General features: G+C 39.7%; 2 protein-coding genes across 5 annotated transcripts in view; one reads left to right on the top strand and one right to left on the bottom strand.

Moving 5' to 3' along the window:
* Positions 1 to 5,121: 5,121 nt before the first annotated feature.
* ENY2 (ENY2 transcription and export complex 2 subunit) lies at positions 5,122 to 11,013 on the bottom strand. Its single transcript, XM_064646596.1, has 5 exons — positions 10,905 to 11,013; positions 10,476 to 10,569; positions 8,715 to 8,785; positions 6,285 to 6,359; positions 5,122 to 5,383 (listed from the first exon to the last, which is right to left on the bottom strand). Exons 2-5 carry the CDS (start codon positions 10,541 to 10,543, stop codon positions 5,307 to 5,309), a joined length of 291 nt encoding a protein of 96 aa, XP_064502666.1. The 5' UTR covers positions 10,544 to 10,569; positions 10,905 to 11,013; the 3' UTR covers positions 5,122 to 5,306.
* Positions 11,014 to 11,093: 80 nt separating this feature from the next.
* Positions 11,094 to 22,734, top strand: part of NUDCD1 (NudC domain containing 1) — a 39,335-nt gene continuing 27,694 nt past the window's right edge. For 2 of the 4 annotated variants that reach the window (XR_010428535.1, XM_064646524.1), the window contains exons 1-2: positions 11,094 to 11,313; positions 20,182 to 20,336. Coding sequence is in view for 2 of the 4 variants with exons in the window: in XM_064646524.1 (XP_064502594.1) it covers positions 11,196 to 11,313; positions 20,182 to 20,336 (273 nt within the window). In the remaining 2 variants the exon portion in view is untranslated. Of the gene's footprint in view, positions 11,314 to 16,287; positions 16,377 to 20,181; positions 20,337 to 22,734 lie in introns of those variants that run through there. The other 2 variants (XM_064646536.1, XM_064646545.1) reach the window with 2 other exon arrangements.

A 22,734-nucleotide genomic window follows, 5' to 3' on the forward strand; every position in this document is an offset into this window, starting at 1 on the left:
TTCATGGTTTGTCCTAGTAATTAAACAGCTGTACTTTTAAATTTGAATCTGTCTGGCTTCTATTTCCAGCTACTCTTTATGCCATTCTCTGTTAGATTAAAGTGCCCTTTGTTCCTTTTTGTCTCCCTGAGGAGATTATGACACATCACAACCATATTTTGTATCAGCTTTCTTTTCAATAGAGTAACATTGGGAGATTTTTAAAGTTTAACTAGCAGTGTTAGCCCTCAATAAATTCTTTTCTCTTGCAGTATTCCTTTTTTTCTTTCTTCCTTTCAAAATTGTGAGTTGTACATTGAGTGTCAGACTCACCAATGCAGCGTGCAAAGCTAAGATCAATGTTATCTCTGCTCATTTGTATTCAAAGATCCCACGGAAACAGATGATTTTTTCACTGTGATTTCCAGTGTCATTGGTTTCCAGGGAATTGTGTTGCTTTTGCCCTGTGCACTAGATGAGAAAGCCCAACACTACACTGACTTTGTACACAGGCAGTAGATCAGAGCCAACCAGCAGAAGAGGCCAGGTTGCTCTGCCCTTGTCAGATTTTATCAGCAGCAACTTTATACCTTACCTCAGGATCAATGATTTAAAGGATGGATACCCCTTTCCTAGTGACTTCAACAAACAGGAATCAGCAGGGATTTATTAGAAACTTTTTATGATCTGCTACTAAATCACGTCACTAGTCATAAGGTAAGCAAAAAGAACATTTTTAAGAATAGTACTGTTCAGGTGGAAAGCACCATGGTAAATATGAAATACACTGAAGTGAGATTAGGCCTTTTGTCATTCCAAGCAGAATGCTGATTAACCAATTTATTACACTAAAGTGGTGAAGTATAAATTATTTATGAGGAAAGGAATTTATTTTTCCTCATCTTGAGCTCCAGTCATTATGCATTTGGCTCTGCAGCCACAGCTGTTTCTTTTAGAAACTGAATAGCTGAGAAAAAACAGGCCAAGTAGAACACAACTGATTTCAATTGCAAATACTTAGAAATTTAAATAAAGCCAAAGAAATACAGCAGATAGAAGGACTGGATATTTTCATTGCTCCAATGAAAACTCAATCACTAAGTACGTTAAAGCCAAACTCTCAAGGTGCCACTACAATTAAACATATTCCATAAGATGAGGACATGGGCAAGGTATTGCAGAGCTGTCACCCCAAAGGACCCTCCAGAGAGAAATGAGAAGCAATAAATATTTTGCAATGGCACTAATGGACTCTTACTGAATTTGAGCAGATTTCAGATGTACTTATTCTCCAAGTGGTAAAGGTCCATACTGAAACATTACAGCAGTAAACAAGAATGAAGAACAACGGGGGAAAAAGGAGGGAAATAAACCCCAAAAAACCAGCTGGAGAACTTGTGATGGCAAAATCACAATGATCTGTCTAAGAAGTGAATGTAAGTTTGACATGCCAGCAGAATTTCTTGGTGATGTCACTGGTTTGTAACATTTTTTGACTGGACTATGTCAATATGGAGAAGTACTCATGGGAAAATAATTATCAAACAAATTAGAATCTAACCAATTTCAGTTCATTGTGCACTTCATACCCCTCAGGGCCTAACCAAGGGAGAGCCTAAGCTAACTTTTTTCTGTTGGCCTTTCATTGACAGCAGTAGAACTATTCAATTCGCTGTCACATAGAATTTGGATTAATGTGCATCCAGAGCTATACCAATTTACTCTAGCTGTTATCCAACCCATTATTTCATTGTCTATTTACAAACTGGTTTTATTTTTTTGCAGACTTGTCTACAGAAAGACTGGGCTAAATCAGCTACTAGAGTGTATATACACTGGGCTGCCAGATAAAAGAAGTATATGGCCACAGCCAAGGTAATTCACATCAGTTCTGAGTTGTCACTTCTTGGCTATCTAGTTCTGTGTGCTGTCTGCCTCTGTAAGGAACTGATGTATTTAGTGACATTGAAAATGCTGAAATTTTGGAGAAAAATCAGTTAATGCATCTATCTGTCTGTATATGCTACAGGTATGGAACCTTTAACAACATAGATCATCTTATTTTTCAGTGTGTGGAAAAAAAAACCTCATCAGGACAGTGTTCTGACTGACTCCTGCATGTTACTGTTTTCAACACTCAACCAAATGAGTAGAAACTGAGGCTCTGCAGAGAACAGTTTGCAGAACAAGCTACCCTATGCATCTGAGAATAAACCTGCAGGTAAAAAGAAACCATCTCCCATTGCTGATATCACTCCCAATCTGACTTCATTCTTAGAAGATCCATCAAGATACCTCTGACCAGCACAGTCCAGTGTAATTTGGGTCTGCACATGTTGTCCGACGTTTTTTGCCTACTTACTGAATGGAGGCTGCACTGGTGTTATTGACAGAACTCATGTGGGGAATACACAGCGTTGGGCTGCTTGTATCAGAGAGCAGCCTCCTGAGACAGGAGCCACTGGTGTATCTCTGGAAGGCAGTCACTCTCTCCCCTTCCTTCTGGGTCTCTGAACGCTTTTGCATTTAAAGCCGCTCTGGGCAGAACTTTACAGCTTATTTTTGGAAGCCAGTGAAAGAGCTATTTGTCAAACCTTTAACTTCAGATTGGTCAGCACAATTTTCTGAAAATTTATACAGCGTTCAGTCTTCATTCTGTGCCAAGAATGAGTTGCCTGCAGAGAACTACACTGCACTTATAGCAATTGCATTTGAACCGTCATGTTCTAGGTGGAATCTCAAATGTTTTCTAATTAGACAACAAGCCTTCCACAGTTCACTGTATGAATACCTTAAATCTCAGCCTCTCCCACCACAGTGAAGGAAATCAAGTGGAAACTGAAGCAAGTTCCTGTGTGTCCATGACATGCTGCAGCCATTCATCAAGCAAAGACTTCTAAAATCCTATGCAATATATTACATCAGCAAAGACCTCTAAGAACAAGACTACAGATGGTATTTTATAGCTTTGACATATATAAAACACACTCAGCTAGCATATATTTTGCTAGATCATGTGAAGAAACATTCTGTACTCCATCAATTACTAGTATGGGGTAAATCAAGTGTAGAATGAAGAGCTCAGAAAAAAATTACATATATGCAATTCAGACAGAACATACTTGTAGCAAATGAAGTTGCAGTCCAAAACTGAATTAATATATTGTGCTGGTTTTGGCTGGGATAGAATTAATTTTCTTCATAGTAGCTATTATGGGGCTGTGTTTTGGATTTGTGCTGAGAACAGTGTTAATATAAGGGTGTTTTTGTTATCCCTGAGCAGAGCTTACACAAAGCCAAGGCCTTTTCTCCTCACCCCACCCCACCAGCAAGGGGGCTGGGGGTGCACAAGGAGCTGGGAGAGGACACAGCTGAGACAGCTGACCCCAACTGCCCACAGCAACATCCCAGATCATATGATGACAAGCTCAACACATTAAGCTGGGGGAAGAAGGAAGGGGGGGATGTTTGGAGTGATGGCATTTGTCTTCCAAAATAACTTAGGAGCCCCACATTCCTGGAGATGGCTGAACACCTGACTGCCAATGGGAAGTCGTGAATTAATTCCTTGGTTTGCTTTTGCTTTGTTTGTGTGCATGGCTTTTGCTTTACCTGTTTAACTGTCTTTATCTCAATCCATGGGTGTTCTCACTTACTCTTCTGATTCTTTGCCCCATCCCACCGAGGGGGGAGTGAGCAAGCAGTTGTGTGGGGCTGAGTTGCCAGCTGGGGTTAATCCATGACACATAACTGAATGCAAAAAAACTTCTTCAAAAACAAGGTGGACCTTTAAGTGGAAGAAAGAACTTTCTTATATCTGACACTCACCATTATTAGCATGGAGACAGTGACATGCAGCAAGTATGCTCAAACTAACATGAAGACAGATTTAAAACAATACAGCCTAGGTTGTCAGGAGGAATATCTTCAGCAGATTGCTGATCCTGGGTCCTGTGATATTACACTTTTGAGTAGACAAAAGGTATTCATGACCAATTACATCCTGTCTTATTGATGTTGATATTGCCCTGGTTACACAGACTCCTGTCTAGTGCCAAATTTCACCTTTGGCTGTTGCCAGACTCTTCTCTCCCAGCTATTCCCCAGTTCGAGCAGACTGTAGCACTCTCAGCCTGGCACGGACATCCTGCCGCTGCCGTTTCGCCCCAGCCCAGTGCAGGTGATGCTCTCGGCTTAGCACCGCTCGCTTCCAGCGCGGGCAGCACACACTTGGCTCTGTACCACAGCAGTTTTTGTTCTCTCCGAAAGCCACGGGACTGGGAGGGACTGGAGAGCGAAGGGGGAGCAGCCGCCGCCCTCCCCATGAGTGGGGCGCGGGTGCCCCCGAGCGGCTCCTCGGCTGGGACTCACAGCGACCACGGAACGGGCACAGCCCACTGCCACAGGAATGACTTTCTAAATGGCAGTTTTTAGAGTATTCTAATTAGGAGCATGAATATTTATGTTGGGTCAATTAATTTTTCACAGTAGCCACCGAGACACAACAGTATTCAATTCCTCATTCAGTTTCTGCTTATACTTCTCCTCCACTTCATAGTCAATCAGACACCTCAAAGAATTTCAAATCCATCATGTTAAGAGACTTATGCTGGCAAATTACTGAATTATACTTCAATTTCAGAAGGCCCCAAAGATCCAATAAATAAAAATTACCAGTAATATGGGCAAAGCTAGAAAATTGTAGTTGCTGTGGATTAGAATACTGACTCTTTAATTAAAGTAAATGTGAAAAGAAGAGAATTATTGATGTTAGATAAAACTGCCTTTTTTTTTTAAGAATTCAACCTCTTATGAATTTCCGAGTAAATATTTGTAACACAAGTCAGAGCCTTCAAACAACTCCTTCTCTAGAAAAATGTTACTGAGAGGCACACCACCACCACTTTCATGTAGTCTTAACTTCTTCATCAGAAAGGATGTGCTCAGTAGTATGTCATATTCCATTTCCCACAATTTTTACCCCCTTTCACATTCATGGTCACCATACTTTTTAACTGCGCTTCTTTTTTGAAAATCTGAGCAGGGGTTCACAAATGCATAAAATTACAGATCGTTAAAAACTGGAACAGGTGACACCGTATTACAGTGCACTCACAGAGAGAAGAGCCTTAAAGCCATGAGTCCACAAAATTTTTTATTAAAATAACACCAAGTTTAAGAAATCAATGCAGTGCAAAGAAATTTCAATTTGTCATACAAAAAAAATTAATGGTTTTCCATCCTTAAGTATGTAAACTGCATTCCAATCCTGACGCGACTGATGCAATACAGAAACAGAAACATTGTAACGCAGATGAAGGTCAAAGTTAAAGACTGGCATGCTGAGCAAGGAAGGTTCTTATTCTTTGCAAGAGTTCTTTCTTTACACTGTCTGGTACCAATGCTGAAACACAAATAAGAAGGCAAAAAGTCAAAAAGACAAAACAAAACATATGCCAATACCGAACTCTCATAACAGTGACATCGATCCTTTTTTTGTTCTCACAGTTCTGTTAATACACTGAGTAATTGAAACTACTTGATTTTCACATAGCACATCTATATTTTTCCCATTAAAAATAGGCTAAAATTGAGGTCTACTGAGAACACTGTTGTTACTGGTAGGTTTTTTTGCCTAGTCATAGTCCAGAAAATAGGAAAGTTTGAGGGAAAGGATTATTGAATAGTAAACAGGATATAATCACCACAAGTGTGATTATCCCACCTTTTTTCTTCACAAATTTAAAACCAAAAATCTCAGCCATGACCTCAGAGTAAAGGTCTCCAGCAAGTTATTTTGAAAGCCTATTTTTATTTAAAACTGAATGATGTTTCTCCCACTAACATCAAAGTTTATTAGGGAGCCCAAGAGGAACAATATAAAGAAGACTTAAGTGATTCCACTTTTTCCTCTATCTGTATGCTGTGCCCTTTACTCTTCCCATTCCCATTACACTAAAGCTGTTAGTCCAGATTTTCCATCTCAAAGGATCATGAATTTTAAAACATCTGTGCTGCATACTCCAACTCTTCTTGGGACCATTGAGTCAATTATAAAGATGAATACAGACATGACTAAATAATGTAACCTGCAAAGTAGTCTACACACACAGCTCATTATAGATTTTGAATGACTGTTACACAATACATATTCACATGTTTTACTTGTTGTTAAAATTAGGCTACTAACATTTTTCCTTGAATCCAACACAGGCAAGTTCATAATGTTGCTTTCAAAACATTAATGAAATAGAGGCAGGCATGTTTATCGATGTACTACCACATCCATGTATGCATTTTCTTACCTCTGCCTTTAGGAGTGATTTCTGCCACCAAATCATCAACAGTAACATGCTCTAATCCTTTCTCTTTAATGACATCTGGGGAAGACCAAGACCAATATTTTAAGTCTTTTAATCCATTCATTAGAAGACAAAACCTGTGCCAGTGATTAGAATATAAAACCTGCATGCATATGTCATCAGAGAATATGAAGTAGCAAATTACCTAAATGTAGGTTATTAACTCAGTACCTACTGCATTTTACAGTGGATTAGTTTCTCACTCATGCCACAGGTTTAAGGATGGGAACTTGTCTCTTCTGATGCATCTTGTTCAGCTCATATTTTAAAAGCAAACATTACAAAGTTTTATCTCATCTGAGCATTACCAGATGTGGCTATTACTGGAGTGTTGTAGCACAAGTTGGCTGTTTATCTCTTAGAACACATTATTTACATAATAGCAAGAAAGATGCAACTGGAAAAAGACTTTGGAACATACAAAAAGGGAGAGCATGGACAGTAAATCCTTACTATTCTTCCTGTCTTGTTTAAACAACATGTCTCGATATTTCAGCAAAGTCAAAAAGTATCTCTGGAAGAAAGGAATACAACTATAGCAAAATAAATGTGATGATTAAGATACAGTGTATGATTAATACACATATGTATTTAAACAATTGTCTACTTATGGTGTCTTGCACTCTAGTGAAGAATGCAGAAGTCAAAGCTGAGAAGTAATCTCAATTCAGTAGCATGACCCTAAAATATTATTTAAACATACATGTTTTTAACTGTATGTCAATACATAGGATTGTTTGTCCCCAAGACACTAAATGTTTTCTGAACTGACATCACATGAACTATTTGTAAACTGCTTTTTTTGGCTGAATTCCCTGAAATTAATCCTGGATTGCTCAATTATTGGTCCTAATCCATAATGGCAAGAAGCTCTAGAACAAGCTAAAAAAAAAACAAATACCAAAACAAAACAACCTTCCCCAATAATAGAATGTTTAAGGTTGGAAGGGACCACAGTGGGTCATCTGGTCCAGCCTCCCTGCTCAAGCAGGGCCATCCTAGAGCACATGGCACAGGATTGTGTTCAGACAGTTCTTGAGTGTCTCCAGTAAGGGAGACTCCACAACCTCTCTGGGCAATCTGTTCCACTGCACGGTCACCTGCACAGGAAAGAAGTTCTTCTTCGTGTTCAGGTGGAACTTCCTGTGCCTCAGTTTCTGTCCATTGCCTCTTGTCCTATTGCTTGGCATCACCAAGAAAAACCTGGCTCTTGAGACCGTCCCTTCAGATACTTATAAATATTGATGAGGTCCCCTCTGAGTTATCTCTTCTCGAGGCTGAACAGGCCCAGCTCACTCAGCCTTTCCTCATGACAGAGATGCTCCAATCCCTTAATCATCTTTGTCACCCTCTGCTGGATCAACTCCAGGAGCTCCATGTCTCTCTGTCCTTTCTTTTAGAGGTTATTAGGCTCTTAGAGCAGACAAATTAACTTATATTTTTCCAGTCTCAGCAGCTGCAGTTACAGTTCAAAGTACTAATGTAAGCCAAATAATTTTACATTTCTTTACTATAGCAGAGTGTAAAGCATATAGTTGAGAAGGCAAATAAACATCCCTTTCATTATCTGTACTATTGAAATGGATAATCTCTGGCAGTGGCATCAGCCAGACGACTGCAAGCATGAATAATTTCAGCCTTCTCTGCTGAACCTATGAAAACAATTTAACACACACAGCCCTACAGAAAAAAACAAACAACTTTGTAATGGAATATTGAGTTTCCAGGCACAATAGACCAAATCAGAATTAAAGTGAAATCTCAAGGGATTTGTTATTTGCTTTAAGGAAATTTCATCCCATGGTAATATTCCTGGATGCTTAAATAGTATTTATAACAGTTTCATATGATTTATAAATCAGTAAATTGTAGTAATGCTAAACACTTAACTCAAAACTAAAGATTTTGGTATTTAGAAGTTCATCTGCTTGTTTTGCTCCTCTAAGCAGATCACGTTATTTTCAAGAATTGTATTCAGAAAGAGTCCAAATGTACTTATTTCTATCCCATGTGTGGACAAAGTTCTGTAAGTTCAGAGTTTCTAAGCTGCAAACCACTCTATTTGCTCAATTCTCCTTTATCTTGTTTTTTATTCTCCTGTAGTAATGAAGTTATCTCTCTCAAAACAAAAAGCTGTATCATCATTAATATTTAGGGAATCAATTCCTACCCTTGTCTCAGAAGCTTAATAAGGTTCAGATCAGAGTTCTTCCAAGATTTTTTTTGCCAAGATAGTGAAACGCTTTCTTGCATGGAAAACTAACTGCCAGGGATACTTTCCTCTTTCCCAGGTCTTGTTTAAATTGACTGTTAGGCAGTGCAGCCTTCATCTCAGTTGACTACAAAGGATACTAATTACTTGACCACAGTTACCTTTGCAATGTGCCTTCAACTGATCCTTCCAGCCGCATTCAATTAATTTGGCTCTTAGCAACTCTTTAAGGCTGTTAAGACAATATACAAACTTGTTAGGAACAGCAAACACTCCTGACAGCTTAAATATGCTTCAGCGTGAAAGTTAAGCCTACAGTTACTACCCAAGAACTCCCAGACCAGCAGCAGAAATGGCTGAACAGCACATGAATCCTAAACCAAATGAGTATCAATTTCAGTTTACCACATTGGACTATGAGGACTTGGTGGCTCAGGAGCTAATTCACAGAATTTCTTCAGGCAGCGTTGATGCTGCAGCCACAGCAAAGGAGTAGAAGCCCCTGGATCACTTGAACTGCCTGAGTCTACTCTAGTAGCAGATGTATGCTAACTTTCAAAGTTGGGAGTATTTCACTTGAAACCAAGTCTTCAAAATAAGTAAAACCTTCCCCCACCTTCTGAAAAGAGAATTCTGCATGACTGTCTCCAACTGCAGGTTTCTCTCCCCAGTTACACATTACCTCCATATACCAAAAAAAATATTGAAAGCAAGCTAAAAAAGTGTAAATTAGTATTAAAAATCAGAAGGGAAAATGAAAATAAACTATGATAAAATAAGCTTTAATATCTTTACCCTTTATTCCATCAGTTAGCAATCCTGCTTATCTTGTATCATCCTAAATAACTCTTGGCAAAACTCCAGTTTTATAAATGAAAGGATTGTAGCAAGATGCTGAACTGTGCAGGTCTAATCCCTTTTATTCAGTGAATTGTGTAGAGGGCAGATGAAATGATGACAAAAAGCAGAGTAACAATACAGGCGAAATGGACTGCTTCTGGATATTTCTTAATTAAAGAAATTCCAAGTGCTCTGCCTCTGATCACAGTACAGCTCTGACAAAGCCAGTTTATAATACAGCTTTTGACATTCTGTTAAAACTCTTCTTACTCTTAAATTAGGATAAATAGGTTCCAATATCATTTCAAGAAATTGCTTGCTCTGCTGAAGCTCTGTGCAATCTACAAGGGGATGGTCACAAACAGGAAAGAAGTGGAGCACAGATACCACGTCAGGCTGCAAAAGGTTACACCAGGTACAGGGCTACACCATGACCCAGGAAAAAACTCCTCATACAAGCCTTTGAAAATGAAGGAAACGGAGCTTTTGGTGCATGGGGTTACAAGCACAGTGAAACAATGAGGGAAATGTCATAAGCATGCTAATGATATGTAAATACAATGCAAATAAAACAGAGGGAAGAGATAACAAAAGGCCAAGAACTGGCTGCCACATTACATTGCCCAATTTGCTTGTTTGTCTTTATCGAGATCTCTACAATGACTTGCACAAGTGCTGTTTTATGTGTTCTACCATGTATTTCTTTCAGTAACATCAGAAGAGATAGAAACATAAGAAAAACTTAAAAGCAAAAAGGAAAGTTTTGTCTCATTCTCTTTATCAGGAAATAACAGTGGTGATTTTTATATGAACCAAGGGTATTTCAACACAAAATATCAGAATAAGTGTTCATAAGCCAACTACCCCATCCTTTACCTCCCCAGCATCTCTTTTCAAGTGTAAAACTAAAATGAAACTGTTCAAAAACCATTTTTTAAATGGCTTTATATAATGCCTAAAACTTTCACGTGCAGGCATTTGAAGAATTTAGAGTTAAGTTTACTTAATCTCTACTTCTAGGTGTAGCTCATGTTTGATGTTTTTAAAGCCTCTCACCGGCACGGAGTAGGACGCCAACTTACCGTTCCCGCTCTCCGGTTTCTATCAGCTTTTGGTTAATGGTTGCTCTCATCTGGGCATCTTTATTCATTTTGGAAATCTGGGTTTTCCACAAACCTGCACAGAGAGCAGAAGAGAGTTTCGACAAGCGCTGGTGTCACTCCCACAACACAAAGAAGTCACCGAGGCAGAATGACACGCCGCGCTGTCCGCACTGACACACCCCCGCGGCAGTGACCGGAGCGCCGGCGTGTGGCCAGCTCATAGCGTGGAGCCCCCCCGGCTGCCCCAGCCCACCGGGCCGCCCGCGCGGGCGCCGCCCCCCCTCGCCGGGCCTCCTCGCAGTCCGGCCCGCCCTCCCGGTGCCTCTCCCGACTGGCGGCGCCCCCGCAGAGCGCGGCGCCCCGGATCGGAGCGGGGCAGGGCCCGGTGCCGGAGCGCTCCCCCCTCACCCTCCGCAGCGCCGCCGCTCCGGGACCGCAGGAGGCGAGGACCAGGCCGTACGCACAACGGGCCACTCGCCCCTGCCGCGCGGGCACCGCCGGGAAATGTAGTTCGGTCTCGGCGACTACAGCTCCCGGCGCTCCACGGGGTGGCGGCCGCCGCCGGGCCCGAACTACGACTCCCAGTGTGCCCCGCGGCTCCGCGCATCCCCTTCCCGTGGAGCTCGGCGGCGGCTCCCGCGCGTTCCCCGCGGGCCGCGGAGTTGGCGGCGCTTCCCGAAGTTTTCCCAGAGCCGCGGGATGGCGGGCGCCGCCCACTGCTCTCTACAGGCCAAGCGCCTGCTCCTGGACCCCAAGTTCGAGGGGTACAAGCTGTCGCTGGAGCCGCTGGCCTGCTACCAGCTGGGGCTGGACGCGGGTGAGCAGCGGGTGCGGGGCGGGTGCGGCGCGGGGCTGATCCCGCCGGGGGCTGATCCTGCCGGCCATCCCTTGGGCAGCGCAGGAGGCCGGATCCGCCCGCCTTTCCCTTCGTCCCCCCGGCGGTGCGGCGCGGCCCGGCAGCGGCCCTGGGTGCAGGTGCCTCGAGCTGGGACAGCCCGGCCCGCTGGAGCCCCGTGGGGGCTCAAGGGACCGATCGGCTTCTCTCGGTATAAGTGGCTGCGGTTTGGCGGTGGTGTCCGTTCTCCTCCTCAGCCTCGGGTGGGTTCATGGTGGGCCGAGGTCTCTGTCAGATCTTTGCCTCGCAGCTCCCTGCCTCTGGAAGTTTGGGCTTAGTTTCTAAATGGGTGAGGAAAGCCTTATGCTACATCTGATCTTGGGTTGTGCAGACGAGCTGAGGCTGATAACCACCTGAGGTAGTTCAGAGTGGAGTGTGAACGGAGAATGTGGAATTTAGATAAATGCACGTGAAATTAATATCTTATATGAACTTCAACAAATTAGCTGTTTTTCTTTCTTGCTCTGCCCACAGTTCAGAGGTGGATCCTCAGCCTATACATTCCATGCCCTGCTTTCTCTGCCAAGCATCATCAGTATTTTAGATGCTGCTCCATTAATAGGCTAATTCACTGAGGAGTACATTAGTGCTAAGTCCTGTTGAATATGTGCCTGCAACATGCCCCTTGAAATCTCTCAACACTCTGCGTTTATTGATTCGTGAAATTTAAGTCTTTTGTAAGGTGGATGAATTAGTTTTCTTTTTTTTTTTATAATGCTGAGACCGTAATATACTAATTGCTGTCTCTATATATTTACTGAACAATATACCTATCTACAGAGTTACCCATTATATGTTACTTTAGCTGTGTTGAATACATTGTATCACTAGTGGACCGGAAAGGTATGTTTGCCACACTGATTTGTCAGCAGTAAGATGGAAGTTGTAGGTAAATTGTGTATTGAAGGACAAGGGAACAAACCAAGGTGGTACTGTCTATGGTGGGAGTGGAAAATCTAATGAGTAACTTTTTTATTACATATTTTGACAATTTTACTGTAAGACTGATTTAGGTGTCACCTTTCAAAAGAGTCCAAATGTAGTTGTGTGGAGGCGTGCTACAGTTGTGTCAAAGGTGGCAATGGCATAGCGTAGGTGCAGTCTTTTAGTTTGTCCCTTATTTGATGTTCTGCCTATGATCAAACAAGCCTTGTGGTTCTTGGCTAGTCGGTTGTGCACCTGTTCTAAAGTGTGAGGATTACAGGTTTTCATTATAATACACAAATGATGGAGTTGCTAATGGACAGGTGGATCTACTCAGTTCTTGTTCATTCAGACATTTTAAATAATAGTTACAGGAACTGGTGTGATAGAGAATTGGTATGTGTGACTGTATTTTCTTTCCCCATTTCTCACAGCACAAAAACCCTGACTCATTTCAGTCTAACTTACTTATCTGTCCTACAGACTCATTAACATTAACTGACTTATTCTGTTCTCTGTGTGTGTATGTATATATAAGTACAGATATAGGTCCTCTGGACAGTGGAAAGGTTTTGCTGTTGTTGTGTTTGGAAATTAGTAGCAGGAAGTATATCAGACCTTATAACTGTCTTCTAGATGTTTTGGTTTTTGCCTGCTCTTAGGCCTTCAAGCTGCCTCTTCCTCCTTGATGATTTTTTTCTGCTTCTTTCAAGGCAGTTTCTTCACAGTGGAGAGGTGTTCTGTACCTGAACTTTTTATTTCCCGGTGTCAGTGGTCTACACATGTGTTCAATTGAGGGTTTCCTTCCAAAACTTGGGTTTTATGTTGTACAGGAGCAATGGGCTGAGTTGTAGAGACCATGAATGATGTGGAGGCTGTGACTTTTTCAAATTATGGCATGTGAGAAGAAACTAATACTGTGTGAAAGGCCAAGAATTTCTACTTTCCAGCACATTTGTGAGCAGATTCAAAGCCTCTGGAACATGATGAAGAACTTGGTAGTTTGTGGGTTATTAAATTAATAATTGTCACTGTGTGAAAAGTTTGATTTGATTTCCTCAAAGTGATACTGAATACAAAAGCTAAAAGAAATGTCATATGTTTAGGAACTCTATCAGCATGATTATTTCTGATTTTACTCAGAACTGTTTGAACAAATATGGTAGTAGAATCTGGAAGATTAATGTTAAAAGGCTGGAAGATTAATCTAAAAAGGCTGTTGAGTTTTTTGTTTGTTTTCCAGGAAAAGACTTTGTGAGTGCTTGTCTCAAATGACCTGAGATTTGAAGTTCTGCCTGTGTGGCATCCCAAATTTTATGGCAGTAAAAGGAATATGTGAGGTTTAGAGTAATTGAAATACATGACAATAAATAGAAATAGGTGCTCCTTCTTAAGTAAAACTGAGTTTTATCTCAGCTGTAGTTGAAGTATTTATGCAATGTTATTACAAACTTACATATTAAGTTTTAGAGTATCAATCTTTTTTGTCAATATTTGTATCTGTGTTTTTATGTTTATCTATTTTTATTAATTTCACTGCTAGGTATAAAATAAAATAAAAAAAAATTGCCATATGGAATTGATGCAGGGTTCTGCCACTGGAATAGGTAGATAGCAGAATGTGGTACTGTGGGACACCTTGTGGTGATTGTCATGTTCATGTGGACAACAGTGAGCTTCGTTTTCTGACCATTGTGTTCAACTTAGTATTCAGTTCTAATTTGCCTTCAGCTGTCAAACTGTGGTTGCCAGGAATTTGCTGTTGTCAGATGTGCAACTGACACCAAAATAAATTTTTAAAAATTATTTATTTATTTGATCTGTGGTACAAGGAAATTTTCTAGTGAATTTCTTAAAATGTATGGTCACAGAGAAGAAGAATGGGGGAATTCTGATACCTTTCCTTCCCCTTTAAATACTATGATTTGCATGTTCTTTTATTTCTTCCTTACTCCTACCCATTCTGCCCTAGTTAATTCTAAACTTTCACAGTCATTTCTTGTCTCATCTCTCATCCTGGTAACATATTTCAACTAGTAATGAGTCTCACACTATTGTGCCTTTAATTCCTAACTCCTCATCCTAAATTTTGTCTATCTTTCTCCTTACTTTTGTTTTAGTTTATTTCCATAACTTATTTTCAAACATTTTATTTGCATTGAGCTTTGTAATGAAGTTTTATGGAGCAAAAGGCACTGATATGTTTCAAACACTTAGATATTTTCATTTTCCATTTTCATTTTCCATTTTCATTTGAAAAATTAAATGTAGAAAAAAGTCTTAATGTATGGGAAATAGTATGAAATTGTGAGCTCTTGCAGACATTTACAGCTGTAGTTCATAAAGGTTTGTGTCTCAGGCATGTATCTGTTTTGTTGTACTTTCATTTTTTGAGGGAAAAAAAAATAATGTAGAGGCAGGTTCTGCCTTGGAACTGCTGTTAAAGAAAATGATTCTTGCAGCTGGCACAAGTCAGCTTTTAAATCGAGGCATTGCTATAGTGATACTTTAACAAATGCCTTGCTAGTTTTTGGATCTTGTTGAATTCACACCTGTGTAAATAACTTCATCAGGCAAAACCAGTTCATCACATGGTGTCCGTCAGCCCGTGCTTGTTTTCAGCAAGCTACCTGTTCATTAGACAGGTTTGTTTTTGTTTTTTTCTATTAACATACTTATTGCAGTAGATTAAACGAGCCTTGTACTTGTACTCAACAACAGCAATGAGATGACACTGCCATTAACAATAAAAAAATATTTTTTTAAATTAAAAAAGAAAGCATTAATGCAGGGTTAGAAGGATCTTTGAATGCTGATACTAGAAAATAAACTATCTCTTCCACCAGTAGATCAGCGTGTATGAAATACAAAATTGCTTCCACTGGGTGGCATTGCAAAACAAGGCATGACATGCAAGCATATATTTGATGCCACAAAATATGCTGATGTAATTACTTTGCATCTTTGGCTGTATTGTAAAGTTACTTTGGTGTATTCAGTAAAACATCTAAAAATGGAGGGCCTGTGGTGGGGGATGTGTCTGATGGCAAATGTAAGACTTTTCTATTCATTTAAAGTATAAGTTTGTTGATAGCGTTCTTCATTCAGAGATTTATTTTTTTTTTTTTTTGCAGTGCAGAGCAATAATGATTATAATATCCAGTTAGGGACTTTATTATAGCAGTTAGATTAGGGATATGTTACTACTTCTGTTGATTGTTTTGAATTGCTTTGTATTTAGTGCTTTTGCTTTTAAGTAAAGGCATTGTGAGTGAAAATCTTTGCTTAATTATCTTTGAACTATTTTGAATCAAATGACTTTTTAAAGCATGGAACTGAAGATAACCATGCTACTTTTCTCAGATTGTGTTTTTCTTTGTACTGGTCCAAAATATCCCACCAAACTAGGGTTGTTGGGAAATAATATTGAAAGCTGAGATCTAATTTGTATATTTTGTATATTTTCTTTTTTTTCTGGTGTGACACAGTATGAATCAATGTTTCTGGGTTTTAGCAGTGCAGTTATTAGTTATTAGTGTATTTATCAGAAATTTGAAAGAGGCCACGTATCATTCTGTTGAATAGCTGCCTTTGACTGCTGCTTCTTAATTGAACCCAAACAGCTGAAGCTACTGAATTAATTAGTCTGACTCTTAAAAAGCAAATAAACAACAAAAAACTCCCACCCCAAAAACCCAAACAAAAACCCTAAAACAAAACAAACAACCTTCCCCCCAAATGAAGCAACAACAAATCAGTAAAAAATCCTGACTGAAAACCAAATAAAAACCTGCAAAACTGTGTAACTGTGAGACTGAATAAGGTGATGATCTGATTGAAGTATTTCTTCTTTTCCATTTATATTAACTTATCTTTCTCTGAATTTAAGTAAAAGTCTTAATTTCTTCTTTCTTTTGTCCTTTACTTTTTTCTCCACTCAGCTCTGTTGGTTTTCTCTTCTTTTTTTCCAAGGACCATCAAGAAACCTTGAAGGCTGTAAAAAGGAAGGAATGAACTTCATCCTAGTGTAGAATCTCCTATATAAGCTATCTGAGCACATGGTATGTGATAGCAGGTGGCAGCTGTGCACAGATTTCACTTGATCACAATATGGGTTTCAATTAATGGAGGATGGAATAGGTTCTTTAATTGCTTCATCTTGACATATATGGAACATATGTGTGTGTTGCATTCTGAAAGCAGTTGATAACCTCATTTGAAATGTTTCATGACAGGACAGTATACCTTTGATTGGTTTCCTGGTTTAAAGTCGCCTACAAATTGTATAGTCTCTGACTTCTGTTTATGTGGAATTAATTACATATTGCAATAATACAAAGGATTTGGATCTCCTGTTCCTGACCCCCCTTATTATTCAGAGCTTATTAGGACTACAGGCTGGAAAACTCAAGGACAGAGAATTTATTCATGTTCTTCCAGCTTTTATAAAGTTCATAACATTACAATCAGCTAATCAATAGTATATTGTTCCCATAATTTTTGTGAAAAGTTATACGTTCATCTAATTTGGACTGTTTTTACTATTTGTATGTGTTTTAGTTGCAGTTCTGACAAGAGCAACATATCTAGGGAAGTGGGGAGGGAGAAGTGGTGAAAGGAAGCCTTACAATTTTAGGATTTTTATGCTAAAAATCTTTGTGTTTATGCATGTGTATTCTAATTTCAGAAGATCAGTTAATGTAGCTGTGCACGAAGTAGATGACATGTGCTTGATTTCACTGAAAATAATTATCCTGCATTATATTTCTTTTCGTCTTTAATTGTTTACAGAATGTTCATGTCTTGTCATCTCTTGTCCTGTTGGGAAAAATATCTTATGATAAAGCTTGATTATATAAACAGTTTTAAAATGCACTTTCACAATATATTCTTCTAAGTTTTTTTACAGTGTAATTTACTGTAAAATATTATAATTAGTTAAAATAGAAATGGGAATGGGTAGCAGTCTTTGCCATTATGACAGGTGTATTTTCTTCTCACTCCTTTGTTGATATCCTAGCTTGTTTTGAAGGGCCATAGCTTGTGGAACAGTAATTTATTAATTGCAAAAGTACGGAAATCCCTCCTGTGTGGTGAATATGAATAATGATTTGAGCTGAGTGGAATTAATACTGCTGGTTTGCAAGTACCAACAGTGATTAGGAGACTAATTGCTGATTATACTGTCATTTTGAAAGCATTTTGTATAGTATGACTGGATTTTTTATTAATCAGGCAGTATAATCTTGCATAGTTTCCTGAAACCACTTTTGTGTTAATAGCCAGTGTCTCTAATGGGGTCAGTTCTGAGCCATCTAGTGACTGTCTGATTGTTGGGTTTGTGATAGCTGTGCAGTGGCACTGCCAAATGAACAGCTCTTTGCAGTAATTGGTGTTCTGACAGAGTAGAGTAAACTACTTCTGCTTCGGTAGGTTTTAAGTGGGTGCTATAGAAGAGTCTAAGAAATCTAAGATGAGTGCTGCTGCACAGCGTTGTGAGTGGTCCCTCTTATGGGGTGAGATGGAAGTGAAATGCTGGAAATATTTCCTTGCTCTGTTTTTCAGCAGAAAAGAGAAGAAAACAGAAGTTGGATGATTAGGAACTAAAATAACTGTGAACCGTTGCTATGAAAGGAATTAGCCTTGAGGTGCTTTCCCCATTCTCTGGGCTTGAGTGCTAATCATCATGGACTGAGAGAGTTTACTTATAACTTTCTAAAGAATTTTGCTTGTTGTGTGAAGTTCAAGATAAGTTTTCTGCAGGAAAGCTAAGGATCCTGGGATAACTAGTGGAGAGTGAAATGGAGTTCTGGTCTATCTATTATTTGCAGAAGGATGGACTACACCTCTGCTGATGTATTTTAGGACATTGGAACTACAGCTGCTTGATCTCTGCATAGATAGGGAATAGGAAAAAAAGAGCTGCAGATAATTTAAATAAAAACCTGATTAGTCTTTGAAAGATAACCTAGTTTTGATTACTGTTAGTTGAGTAGAGGTTTTCTGTTTGGAAAAATCTTGCTCAGGTGGATGACTGTAGGTGGCATACTTCCTGCCTTAAGAAGGTACTGTTCTAGTGAACAGCCATTCTTTGCAGCCTCTTTCAATTAGAAAAACTTAGCCTGAAATTTTGACGTTATGTTGAACATTCCTGAGGATTTCAGCCTCAGTGGGAGTACTAGGGACATAGGAGGTTTTTGGCTTTGATTTTTTTTGTTGTTGTTGTTATTTTTTTTTAATTACCATGAATTAATACTGATTTGTACTGTTTTAATCTTTTGCCTTGCAAATGTTCATAACTTCGTTCAGAAATTAAGACTATGAAAGCCATGTAGTTATTTGTAGTTGTATTTCTTTTGCTTGCTATTTTCTGGAGTTACTGTAGAGCTGAATTTTTTTTCCCATGTACAATCTTAGAAGTTGGTTTTACATTGTTGTTGCATATGTTTTTCATCTTGTGAGGGTTATTGATGAACTGTAATTCAACACATGCTGGTAAGAGACAGGATAGGTGTATTGGGTTTGCGCGGCAAGGTTTTGGTAGCAGGGGGGCTACAAGGGGTGGCTTATGTGAGAAGCTGCTGGAAGCTCCCCCATGTCCAGCACAGCCAATGCCAGCTCCAGGATGGACTCATTGCTGGCCAAGGATGAGCCCATCAGCCATGGTGGTAGCACCTCTGGCATAATGTATTTGAGAAGGGTAAAAATTGCTGTACAAGAACAACCACAGCCAGAGAGAGAAATGAGACTGTGAGAGAAACAATTCTGCACATCCCAAGGTCAGTGAAGAAGGAGTGGGGAGGAGGCACTCTAGGTACCAGAGCAGAGATCCCTCTGCAGCCTGTGGTGCAGACCATGGTGAGGCTGCCCCTGCAGCCCATGGGGGTCCATAGTGGAACAGAGATGCATCTGCAGCCTGTGGAGTACCCCATGCTGGAGCAGGTGGATGCACCCAAAGGAGACTGTGATACCACGGAAAGTCCGTGCTGGAGCAGGCTCCTGGCGGGACCTGTGAACTCAGGGGGAGAGGAGCCCATGCTGGGACAGGTTTGCTGGCAGGACCTGTGACCCCATGGGGCACCCACTCTGGTGCAGTCTGTTCCTGAGGGTCCTGTGGAAGGGACCCACTCTGGAGCAGTTTGTGAAGAACTACAGCCTGTGGGAAGGACTCACATTAGAGAAGCTTGTGAAGGACTGTCTCCTGTGGGAGGGACTCTATGCTGGAGCAAGGGAAGAAAATGGGGAGAAAGGAGAAGCAGAGAGGTGTGATGAACTGACCACAACCTCCATTCCCTGTCTCCCTGTGCCACTGGAGGAGAGGAGGGAGAGACCAATGGGAGTGAAATTGAGCCAGGGAAGAGGAGGGGGGGGAATGTATTTTAAGATTTGGTTTTATTTCTCATTATCCTGCTCTGATTGGCAGTAAATTAAACTAATTTCCTCAGGTTGAGTATGTTTTGCCTGTGACAGTAATAGGTGAGTGATCCCTCCCTGTGTTCATCTTCATCCATGAGCCTTATGTTATATTTTCCTTTCCCCTGTCCAGCTTAGGAGGGAAATGACAGAATGGCTTCAGAGGGCATCTGGCATCCAGCCAGGGTGAAGCCACCACAATAGACCACTGTAAATGGGAGGAGTTGTTACACGATCAAAGCCAATGACTGCAGTGGCCTTCAGGGTGGATGACTTTCTTTCCAACTTTATGGTGAAATTTTAAACTATGTGTATGTAATGTATTTTTTTTTTTAATAAAGCAGACCTATGGAATGAAAATGGAATCATTATTTTTAAATTATTAGTTTGAATTTTAAATTATTAATTTATAAATAAGTAATTGTTAAAATAGTCTTTTTCTTTTCCCTCCAGCTGTAGCAGAAGTGCAACTTCATGATGATCAATATACCCTTGACCACATGCGTGCTTTTGGCATGTATAATTATCTTCACCTTGATTCCTGGTACCAGGATAATGTCTACTATGTTGATCAGTTTGGAAGGATTATGAATCTGTCAGTGACTCTGGTAAGAATAAACTTTTTTTTTAAATCATTGAATTTGAAAAGTTCCTTTGCTTTTCAGAGAATATAGAAGCAGTTGGGGCCTTTGGCAGACTCTTACTGAGGCAAAATAATCTTCTAGGACTTCTTCCAAATCTTTTGAACTCATCTGGATTCCTAGTAGGAACATCTAAAAGAAAGGAACTTGCCAGGGAAAGCCTTCTGTGAACAGTGGCTTGTCACAATCTCATTTTTTGTGTTTTATCCTTGAGGTTGGTTAACCTTGGCTTGCTGCTGGATATCCGCCCAGACAATCTTTCACTCCCCATGTTCAACAAGATGGGGAGAAAATAAGACACAGAGGTTTGTGAATATCTGCCTCACTTTTGTTTTCTGTGGGCTGCAGGGGGACAGCTACAGGCAAACCTCTGCTCCCCACCACTGTCTTGGCTGACAGGCTCAACTGTGCCCAATGGTGACTCCCGTGGAGCCAGTTGGAAGTGGCTGTATGTGGCATGGGACAGCCCTGGCCCCTCCCCACTGAGGCCACCTCTGCAGGCCCCCCCTGCCTGCACAACACAGACACCCACTACATTCCTTTATTAGGAGGGCACTGTGTGTGTAAAAGTATTTCTCAGCAGATAAAGGATTTTGCAACAGGCAGTAAATTGACATAAGAAATATTCTTCCTCAGAACAAATTTCAAGATAATGGCACTTGATTAATGTCTTGTCACAAGTTTCAGTTCCACCTAAACTGGGAAATAAAACTGATTAAACTGTGAAATAAATGGGCACTATCTTGTGTCCTAATACACAGTACAGTGCTGTTTTGCGAAGGAAACATGTTTGCATATGTATAAAAAGGAATATGTGTTCAGAAACATCAACAAGGTGTCGCGTTACAAATGTGCCTGGTCATATATTAGTCAAATGTATATTACAAGTAAGATTGGGTTTGGCCAAGTGTAGCTTACAATTAAAATTAATTTCAGTCTTTGTTAAAACAGAAGATTGAACAGGCTAACAAGTTCATCCTAAATCCAGAGTGAAAGAACACATAGGCTAACACATTATTTCCAGTTTTATTTCTTATTTTTGTTGCAACTTTGATTCTAATATAACAGTGTGTTGGTTATCCATAAAGCATGAATTATCCTTGCAACTTAGGTGTTTAGAAAGATGTCATCTGTGAAGGCAAAAAGTGTTTATAATACCTTGCCGCTTGCTCAGAATCACACATAATTGAAAAAAGAAAAGTGATCAACATGAGCAGTTTTTCAGTGCTGGTTGATGAGTATTCAGGTGGGGTTTTTTTATACCAGCTTGAGGAAGTTGTTACCGTAATTTGGCTGGAAATGCTGGAAATAGCTTTAACATTCTGCTGTTACAGCTGTTGGACTTCTTTCATTCAATAAGAAGCATTGATTGATACTTTGCTTTAAAGACCCAGTGGGTAGAGTAGTGACAGGATTACTGAGCTGGGTTTTTTTGATTGGGCATTTTTTTGCATCTGACTCAACTTTGCTTGTTGTTTGTAGTACTTGAATATAGCTGGAAAATACTCAAAAGTTTTCTCCTCTAGCAGTTAAATACTTGGATTTGGTTTCTTGACCTTAAGCTCTTCTTGCAAATACAACTTTGTTTCTTTTTTTTTTCCAAATAATCAAATCAAGAAATTGTGCCAGGAACTCTTTTCATGCTTAATTAAAACCCTAAGTGATATCTATATTTTTTGAATCATCTTTTTGTCATCTTTTTGAATTCCAAGAAGAATTAGCTGTGGAATACTGTTTCCATAACTTTCAGTTAGCTTCAATTCAGAACAACTGTTAGTGGCACCAGACACAATGTGGGAATTCTGTTTAAAATAAGTCAGAATAAGGAAGCAGATAAAGTAAAGAATAACAAAATCTTTTAGTGTTCTGCTTCAGGGTTTTAAATACTTGTCTCTTTGTTATTCAGAGTGCAGGGTATGGACAGTTTTTCACAGTTAGAGAGATGTGTCAGATGCCTAGGTATTTTGATTTTTCATATAAAGTTTTGTATTTGTTATTGCTATTTTGTGGGAATTGCCATATGACTTATATTTTTTATTTTTCCTTTCTTTTTTGGTATATTTTGTCTTTTCTCATTCCCTGTCTTTTCCTTGGAAAATTCATTTTCATTTTAAATCCTTTATGCAATATCATGTGTTTGTACACTAAGTATCATGCTTTAACCCCAGCTGAAAACTAAGCACCATGAAGCTGCTTGCTTACTTCCCCTCTTCCATCCCCAGTAGGATGGGAAGGAGAACCAGAAAGGTAAAATCCGTGGGTTGAGATAAGAACAGTTTAGCAATTTAGATAAAGTAAAATTTAATAATAATAATAATAACAACAAAAATAATAATGAAAAGGATGGCAGCAAAACGAGAGAAAT

Source organism: Pseudopipra pipra, chromosome 1, assembly GCF_036250125.1.
Source record: "Pseudopipra pipra isolate bDixPip1 chromosome 1, bDixPip1.hap1, whole genome shotgun sequence".
Lineage (NCBI taxonomy): Eukaryota > Metazoa > Chordata > Aves > Passeriformes > Pipridae > Pseudopipra > Pseudopipra pipra.